At 40.4% G+C, this 9838-nt stretch overlaps 1 protein-coding gene across 2 annotated transcripts in view; it reads left to right on the forward strand.

Annotated features, from left to right (window-relative positions):
* The window catches only part of atp10d (ATPase phospholipid transporting 10D), a 40272-nt gene extending 30961 nt beyond the window's left edge, over positions 1-9311 (forward strand). For both annotated transcript variants that reach the window (XM_050062344.1, XM_050062346.1), the window contains 6 exons: positions 1074-1199; positions 2156-2356; positions 2486-2566; positions 2685-2789; positions 3841-4028; positions 4336-9311. In XM_050062344.1, coding sequence (XP_049918301.1) covers positions 1074-1199; positions 2156-2356; positions 2486-2566; positions 2685-2789; positions 3841-4028; positions 4336-4531 — 897 coding nt within the window. In that variant the 3' untranslated portion in view covers positions 4532-9311. The remainder of the gene's footprint in view (positions 1-1073; positions 1200-2155; positions 2357-2485; positions 2567-2684; positions 2790-3840; positions 4029-4335) is intronic.
* The last annotated feature ends 527 nt before the right edge of the window (positions 9312-9838 follow it).

A 9838-nucleotide genomic window follows, 5' to 3' on the forward strand; every position in this document is an offset into this window, starting at 1 on the left:
ATGTTTTATGAGGTCTCCTCTTCTGTTCCTGAGTTATGAAGTTGAGTATTGGCCAGAAAAATGTTTTTGCAGAACTTTATGATGTCACATTGAAGTTGAACTTTGACCCTTTGGACATAAAGACACATAATTTTATCTGATTAGAAATTTATGTTAAATTTTCATAATTAGAGTATGAGTTCTTGGTATGGACAAAAACATGTTTTGTGAGGTCACAGTGACCTTGACCTTTGACTACCAAATTCTAACAAGTTCATTGTTAGTCCAGGTGGACATTTGTGCCAAATTTGAAATTCCCTCAAGGTATTCCTGAGATACCGCGTTCATAAGAATGTGAAAGACAGGGGTCACATTGACCTCATCATAAGATATCACATTCAGGAGAATGAGACAGATGAGGTCACTGTGACCTTTACCTTTGACCCATGGCCACCAGTATCTAATCAGTTCATCATTGAGTCCTCGTGGTACATTTAAAGAAATTCCCTTAAGGCGTTTTTAAGATAAGGCATTCATGAAAGTGGGACTGACGGATGGATTGACAACCCGAAAACACAATGCCTTCAGCCATGGTTGTCACTGATGTGGAGGCATACAAACACTTGGTTAGGTATAGACAACAAACAGTGAAAATAACTACATACGAAACACAAAAATATACTTACTTTGTAAATTCTTTACACGGGACATGAATAGCAGTCTCCACCACCCCTCCCACCTGCCCTACGCAGACCTTCTCACTGTTTATACCTAATTTGTGTGTCCACTGCAACAAAAGATCCTCTCTGACGTTGCATTGGCAGTGTTTATTTGTTGAAAGCATGCAATTTTAACACATTTTGTGCACCATGTAAGGGTTTGTGTCGATTTCACATATTTCTACGAGACCAGGCTGCAAAATAACACACATGCATACATGAAGGTTGTTTTTGTTAGGACACCTTATCTTATTCAGTCTCCACAGTGGAGACAGAACAAGAACTCATGCCTAGTTTGTAAGCTGCAAATTATGCAAAACTGACAGACAGTAAATAATATATTTGTCTTTTTATTATTATTTGTTCCGGTCCCAGGCTGTGATGTCCAGTGACTTTGCGATCTCCAGGTTTAAACACCTCAGTAGACTGCTGCTGGTCCATGGCCACTGGTGTTACTCTCGTCTTGCAAACATGATCCTCTACTTCATCTACAAGAATGTGGTAAGAGTTCACTGACTCTACTTACTGTCTGTATATTTATGTTTATAAAGTGCTGAAGTAGCAGCCTCAGAGGTTTCACTCCTGGTTGATTTGGCAACACCTGTTGTTACTGATGGTAACAGCAAATGTAGTTTAATACTGCAGGTCTCAGAGTTCTGGGAGCAACAAAAAAAAGTATTGTCACCTTAATAAGAAGTCAAGCCAGAATTGCGTCCCCTCTACTCTGGTGTTTTGGAAGAGCTTTGAAAACACTGCTGATCTCATTTTGGTTTGAAAACTCTGCGGTTACGTTTTAGTCCGGACAAACAGAAAACGATGACACCCCAGATAGCTTCTCAGTTGGGTCTCATTACTCATAGTTTGTCAAGTCAAAACATTATAGCTAGGTCGTCATACCTTTTATGATTTTATCCTTTTCGTGTGGGTACTCCTTTTGCAATTGACAATGCTCCCGGCTGGTGCCACTCAAACATGTTGCCAAATTTGCTTTGCAAGACTTCTAATCTGTTTTCCATCTCCTTGATCACCTTCTACTCAAGAATACTTTCAGTAAAAGTTGTCAGACCATTTGCTCTTTTTTTCCGCCATTTCCGTAATATTTTGTGTAACTAAGCAACCAACCACAGAGCAGACAACCTACTTCCTGTTTACATGGGCACGCACATGCCCAGTATACGTGAATGGTCATGTGATATGTGTTTTTAGGCAAGATATGGATGGAGATTATCTGTCAGCAAATGCTGAAAATGACTGTTGTCTTGTTTTGTAGACACATTTTTTGATAAACAGTAGCAGCGGAAAAGCACAAGACATATTCATCTTAAGCAAATCTTTATGCCAAATTTAGCAACTAGCTCCTCTGCAGTCCCTGCAATTAAGAAAAACAAACAGAAAACAACCAGTCCAGATGTTAGGAGAATCCTCACTGCTGTCTGTGTGTCTGTCTGTGTCTGCAGATGTATGTGAATCTGCTGTTCTGGTATCAGTTCTTCTGTGGTTTCTCTGGGAGCGTCATGACCAACGCCTGGGTGCTCATCCTCTTCAACCTGCTCTTCACCTCTGTTCCTCCTCTCATCTATGGCGTCCTGGACCAGGACACGCCAGTAGACACTCTGATGGAGCTGCCTGAGCTCTACCAGGCTGCCCAGAGCTCTAAGGTGACTGCACACACACACACACACACACACACACAGAGCATAGAGTCAGTGATACTAAAGTCTGACTGCTGTCACGCGTGTTGACACTGTGTTTAGGAGGACTAACAAGTGAATCCTGTGTCTCTGCAGGTCTATGCTCCCTACATCTTCTGGATCACAGTCCTGGATGCATTCTACCAAAGCCTCGTCTGCTTCTTCGTGCCTTACTTTGTGAGTACGCAGATCCTTCTGTTCTGTCAAATAGCTCCCTATTATAACCCTCCCACTGACAGTCAGTAATAAACCCTGCTTATACAGTCCTGGTCTCGTTTCGTGATGTTTTTCTCAGGCATTCGCAGGATCCAGCATCAGTGAGCTGTCCTTTGGCTCGCCGATCAATGCCTCAGCTCTCCTCATCATCCTGCTGCACCAAGTCATCGAGAGTCACACTCTGGTCAGACACACTGCCATAATAAAATCTGTTAAAACAGGATTTTTCTCCATATTTTTGCCACTGGAATAATTAATTATGTGGCCTGTGTTATGCCAAAGAATTGAAGTTTGTTGTGTGCAAAAATGTGATCAGAGTCCAGAGAATAACAGACATTAAAGGAATACTTCACCCCCATGTGATGATGTGTATATCAGTTACTCACCCCAAGTTACATTGAATTTCTCCCATGTTTCCACGGTGAACGAAGAATCCAAAAAATCTTGATGAATTGAAATCACTGGGGTCCATGTTTAACAACAGCAAAACTATATCAAAACATCTATTAACAAACTCTCACACAACTCATCTAGTATAATCCAAGTCTCATTTATCCAGTCATATGCTCAGTACTTCCAAAAAAGACAGTTCTTCCTGACGGAGAATTGAACTTATGTACGCCCTCTTCAAAGCCAGACTCCATTGACAATAGTGGTAATTTTACCTCACTGAACACAGGAGCTGCTGCTCCACCGCTGCCTCAAGTATTTGTTTTCTTTGTTTTAATTTATGACTTTGGTATCTTAAAGGGTTAGTTTGGATTCACATAAGTCCATAATAATGCAAACAAACCACAGATAGAGGCAGCAGTAGAGCAGCAGCTCCTGTGTTCAGTGAGGTAAAATTACTGTTTTTGTCAATGGAGTCTGGCTTTTAAGGGGGCATAGTTTAGTTTAACTTCCAGTTCAGTTTTAAATAGGAAGGTTTTAGTGAAAATGCATGTGTTTGGAAAAACTGAGCATATGACTGGATAAATGAGACTTGTATTATACTGCACGTGTTGTGTGAGAGTTTGTAAACAGATGTTTAGTTTTGCTGTTGACTTCAATTCATCAAGAATTTTCCCCATTTTTGGATTCTTCCTTCACTGTGGAGGCATGTGAGAAAAACAAAGTTTTCTTCATGTAAGGTGAGTAACTGATATGCAAATGGACATTTGGGGGGTGAAGTATTCCTTTCAGACTGTGTCTCCAGGTATGTTATGGAGTCTCTAAACCTCTGTGTTGTTTTGCAGACGTGGATTCATATGCTGGTGTTGGTGCTTAGTGGTGTTTCCTACTTTGGCTTCGTGCTGCTCTTCAGTGTGTTCTGTGTGACCTGCAGCCCCCCCACCAACCCTTTGGGGGTGGAAACACTTGAGATGTCCCAGCCTCTTTTCTACATCGTGTGTGCTCTCACTACAGTGATGGCTCTGTTACCCAGGTACACAAAATAAGATTTGTCACCCGCCATCACAAGGAACTCTATCTTCACTGGAACTGCAGAAAGCTAGCTACTTTGCTTTAACTGCATTGCATTAACTTTACAAATTTCAGCTTTTATTCCAAGTGCAATCCACAATAATACATAAAAGCTTTTTTACTTCTGGTGCCAAATTCTCAGTCAAGTGAAAATATCCAGTGTAAGAAACGTAGAAGTAGTTTTCTGTGGGTTGTTGAACGTGCCACTCTCCCTGAGGTCATCATTTCCTGATCCATCACACTGTCTTCCTGTGTGTTCTCCTCTGCAGGCTGTTGTTTCGAGCTCTGTACAACTCCTTACACCCCTCTGCTGTTCTGAAGTCGGCTCACATGGACAAAGCAGATTCAGAGAAGTACCGCAAGAGAATGCAGCGCTGGAACCTGAGCCAGTCTAGAGTCAACAGGCTGCCTGTGTGTGCTGACAACCCCGGCCTGGAGCCCAGCACAGCCTCAGTGGTGTCCTGACCTTCCTCTACACACACACACACACACACACACACACACACACACACACACAGGCAAAGTGCTGCATACCCCTGGAGCAGTCAGACTCGTGACGTGGCCAGGGAAACAATGGCCTGACAGTTCTAAGACTGTTGATGTTGACATGCTGGATTCAAATGGCTATCGGTGGTGCTGTAAAAGGCCATGTATGGATGTTGCACTACTCCACTGCTCAGCTGTTTCTGAGCTCTGCTGAAAGACTGCTCTTTTTGCTACATATCATCAGCCAAAGAACTATAGTGAGACTGATTCACTGTAAGCAAAAGCATGTTTTGATACGGCATGTTCTTCTCACTGAGTGAATCAGAATGATGAGTATCTGTTTAATATCTCATCAAACTTTTACAGGAACAGAAGCTGTGGAACATGACCATCATGTCAAATATGCAGAGACATTAATATTTCTAGGAGCTGTATGCATCATTCAAGCACCAGGAAATCATCAGCTTATTAATCCTCTGACATCCATCATGAAGGAATGACAGCAGTCTCTACTGGTCATCAGTGTGTACTACAGTTAACACTGAGGGCAAACACACTGGACTGATAGGCTACATTCACACTGCAGGGCAAAGAGACCAAATTAGATTTTATTTCCTAGGGTTTGTTGTTTGTTTGATATTCATCATGATACTGTAGTGCTCACTACATGCATGTTAGATGAAATTGGTCAAACCGCAGTTTCTTTGGTTAACTTTCAGAAGAGCACGAGTGTCACAGTTGTAATGTGAGTTATTTTATGGGCCAAAAAATCTGAAATTTGCATCACAGCTGTAACAAATGATTTATGTGTATTTATTTATTTTTTGAAAGGCAGCAGAGACAGAAACACAGCTGACATGTTGAAGTGATATTGCAACTGCAAAATGACCATTTGTATATCAGTTACTCACTGTGTGTGTAACGTTGGATTTGTGAAGAGAGCTTCGTTTTTCTTGCATGCCTCCATGGATAAAACCAAAAAAGGCAAACATTCTTCATGAATTAAGTAAACCGGGTCTGCATTTAACAACAGCAAAGCCATATCAAAACATCTGTTTACAAACTCTCCCAAAACTCATACAGTATAATGCAAGTCTTCTTCATCCCACTATATGGTTAGTACTTTTCAAACACATCCTGAACTGATAGTAAAACTTATGTATGCTCTCTTCAGTGCCAGACTCCATTAACAAAAACAGTAATTTTACCATGCTGAACATGAGAACTGTGTCTACAACTGCCTCAATCAGTTAGTTTGTTTGTGTTACTGTGTGACTTTGGTGAATACAAACTAATCATTTAAGACACCAAAGTCACACAATGACAAAAACACAAAGTGACTGACTGAGGCAGCGGTAGAGCAGCAGCTCCTGTGTTCAGCGAGGTAAAATTACTGTTTTTGTTAGTGGAGTCTGGCTTTGAAGGGAGCATAGATAAGTTTCCCTTTTAGTTCAGTTTTAAATAGGAATTTTGTGTTTGGGAAACACTGAGTATATGACTGGATAAATGAGACTTGGATTATACTGCACGAGTTATGCAGGAGTTTGTAACGAGCTGTTTTGGTGTAGTTTTGCTGTTGTTAAATGCAGTTTACTTCAATTCATGAAGAACGCCTGTCTTTTTTTGATTCTCCATTCACAGTGGAGGCATGCCAGAAAAAAGGTTTTCTTCAAAAATTCAACAAAACACCTTCACCTAACTGAAGTACACATGCTCATTTTGGAGGTGAAGTATTCCTTTAACAAACAACTACTTAGACAACAAGGATTCACAGAGCAGCATTAGCATCCCATTAGAGTGGTGTTTGTGTCCACCTGATCTTCAGTCTTATTGTCGCTCTGGTTTGGTCCTCACCAAATGGTTGATCCATGAGCAGAAACAGGTTACTACTGTATCTACTGTGTTAACATCACACATGCTGCTTTACTCAACTGAAAGAAACATTGCAGTGTGGATGAAGCCCAACAAATTGTGTTTATTTATTTGCAGTTCTCGTGTTGCTGTATTCAGATTCCCTTCAGTAAGTTTCTATCTAAACATGGAGGACATGACGGTTCTACATCATGGGATAGAGACTTTGCACCAGCTGCACCAACAAGGATTGAACATAGATCACGTTCAATCAAGATGTAAAGGTGATTGTTTTTTGTAGTATTCATATTTTAATCCATGACTAAATCAAATCAGATTAAAGATTGGTTTCTTCTTTTCTTTGCTACGTTTTAAATTTCACGAGGTTGCAACAAATGCATCAAATGCACAGTGATTGATGATTTAAGGGCAGGCTCAGTGACGCCGTGTTTGCACGTCGTACCTCTGTGACTGCAAATCATGTTTACTTTACATTTTCACACACTGTTTTCAAATGTATCCTGTACAGTTTTACATTGTTGGAGGTATTGGTGCTATTGTTCATGGGTTTCCATTTAATCCTGTAAAGTATAAAAATCAGTTGGAGTTGTGCAGTCCGTCACAGTGAAGATTAGCTTACATTACCCTAACATAGTAATGCAGTTTAAGCACTGATTAATTTGAAAAGCATTACCTCTTACCGATTGTGCAACAATGAATTGAGACTTGATGTGGACTGTGATGGATTGCAGCACAGAAACATCTGCCAGTTGATGTTTATGTTGTATAAAAAGGAGTGGGAACTGATGGATGCTTGGGGAAAAAATCTGAATGATTAAGGCTGACTTGGACTAATGCAGAACCACTGGTATGTCTCTCAAGTGTCAGTTTGGTGTTTAATGGCAACGCCTAGCATGGTAGGTCCACTGCCATCAGTGGGTGTGAGAGAGTCTGTAAAGAAGAGGAAATCGTGAAGCACTTTATCTGCTGTAGTGGAAAAGGCACGCTGACTTTATTATCTTTATCGCCTTAAACTAGGGCTCTGCCGAATATCTTGTTTTTGCCTCTGCACTGGCAACAGCTGCAGCCGAAGGCTTCATGTTTTTGGCTTGTCTGTCGGTCCTAACATACATCTGTCCATCCATCCTCGGGGGAATTTCTTCAGCTTTGGCACAAATGTCCTCTTGGTATGTACAGCAGGCGTCCCACATGTGAAGGCAGTGCTCTTGCCGCAGCCTGTAGTCCATTGCTGTATGACCCTTCACTTTTGGTGGTCAAAAGTCAAGGTCACTGTGACCTTGCACTCATCTCATTCTTATGAATGCAATATCTTAAGAACACCTATAGAGAATTTTTTAAAAATTTGGCACAAACGCCCACTTCAGGGATGAATTCACTAAAGTTCGGGGGTTGAAGGTCAAAGGTCAAGGTCACTATGGCTTCACACAACATGTTTATGGCCATAATGCAGGAACTCATATGCTAATTAAGACAAAATTTCACAGTGTCAAAGGTCAACATCACTGTGACATCATAATGTTCTGCAAAAACACTTAGCTGGCAATTTCTCAGTGTCACATCTCAGGAACTGAGGGGGAGACATCTGGTCAGATTGGTGACACTAATCTTGAAAACTGTGCTGAATTCTAGTTTTACATTCAAAGCTTCTATTGAGGTTCTTGAAAGATGCTTCAAATGTCTGTCGTCACATTTTATAACGTCTTCATCATTCAAAAAAATTCTCAAAGAAAAACCCCCAGTTTGAAAAAAGTAATTAATCCCGTCAAATAAGTTAGTCTTTTTTTTCTAATCAAATCAAATGTCTTTAATGAATGACTGTAATTTATTGTGCTGCACTGTTAATACAGGTGTGTCCCTCCCTTTGTGTGTGAGTGTTTTGACCGCAGTGAAAGCGTTGTTTTCAAAAGGCTGAACCACAACAAATGTGGATTGAAGCAAAATGTTTTTTCGATAAAAACATCAGTGAATTTTGGAAATTGCTGTATCTGTCCCTTTTCAATACATTTTGACTTTTGGACCTGGACAACGCTCTGTAGAATTAGATTCCAGTGGTGGCTGTGTAGGATTGTTTCTGACTCATGATCCAAACATTTCCAATAATTTCATCTAGTTTAATACTTGATAATAATACTAGTGGTGCCTAATCTTTATCTGCAACTGTGTAGAAATACCAGGTTTAGACAGATGCATAGAAATGCAAAGAAACCCTGAAAAAACATTTGCATGTCAACATTCTAAATAAAGCTTCAAACTGTTTAGTACAGCCCTACCTTTACCACATCTGTCCCTGGACGCTACTGTTTAGACAACAAATATATGTTTATGTTCATGATTCAAGTCAAGTCCTTTTTAATTATGTAGCCCAATATCACACATTTGCTTCAGAGGGCCTTAAAATCGGTACAGGAAACCACACCCTCTGTACTTAGACCCTCGTGGTAATAATAGACAGCCCTGCGAGATAAGAGAAGTTTGATGTGGATTTGAATGAAATGCTGTAAAGACTCATTTTGATGTAAATACCATAATAACAAAAATCACCCTCCCTAACGATATCAAGAAGGAACTCAGTGTGATGTAGTGGTTGTTGGTGCAGCCCATCATATGAACACTGGTTTTGCCAGTCAGGTTTAAAGTGAAGTGACCTTACTGCTTCTGCACGTCTGCACGTTGGTAGCAGTAAAGCAGGTGATAACACGAAGCCTTAAATTTGATGCAATACTTTCACATGTCAGACTTTCTGAAAAAGCCTTAATGACCAAAGTGCAGTCACTGATGAGGTTTTGTATATTGTGTAATAAGTCTGTTGTTTTTTTGGATGTGTGATACAAACTTCCAATGACTGCCTGTACTGTTTGAGACGATGCAATAAACAGATGTTCAGATCTTGCATAGTCTGTGCAGTGTTCGCTGAAATGACCTAAGATCTGTAAATACAGATCTCTTACAGCCAGCCGTCATAGCTAGCTGTAAGAAACACATTTACAGAAAAACACATGCATCTCCACAAAATCAAGGACGTCAGAATTACAGGAAATCATCCGGCATTAGACTTTCCATATGACCGAACAGGGAGAAAAACTGTGGCTGGGAAAAACTAATGTTGGGAGTAATGTGTGGTTATGTTTGGGCACAAAAAGCCATTTGTTATGGTTAGGAAAAATCATGTTTTGGCTTAAAGTACCACACTATCCCAGCAGGAAAGGCCACAATGTCTCTGTAAAACTACGATCGCTTTTTGTGGCACTAACCTCACTGGAACTATAGCAGCGCACCGCTAAATTCACATTTAATATCACATGGAAAAAGTGTACACGTGATCAATTCACATAAAGAAGTGGAAGACACGTGACATACTGTATATTTAACATTTTAAATGTAAATTTCACATTGTGATATTTGAATTTGAAGCTT

Source organism: Epinephelus moara, chromosome 14 (assembly GCF_006386435.1).
Source record: "Epinephelus moara isolate mb chromosome 14, YSFRI_EMoa_1.0, whole genome shotgun sequence".
Lineage (NCBI taxonomy): Eukaryota > Metazoa > Chordata > Actinopteri > Perciformes > Serranidae > Epinephelus > Epinephelus moara.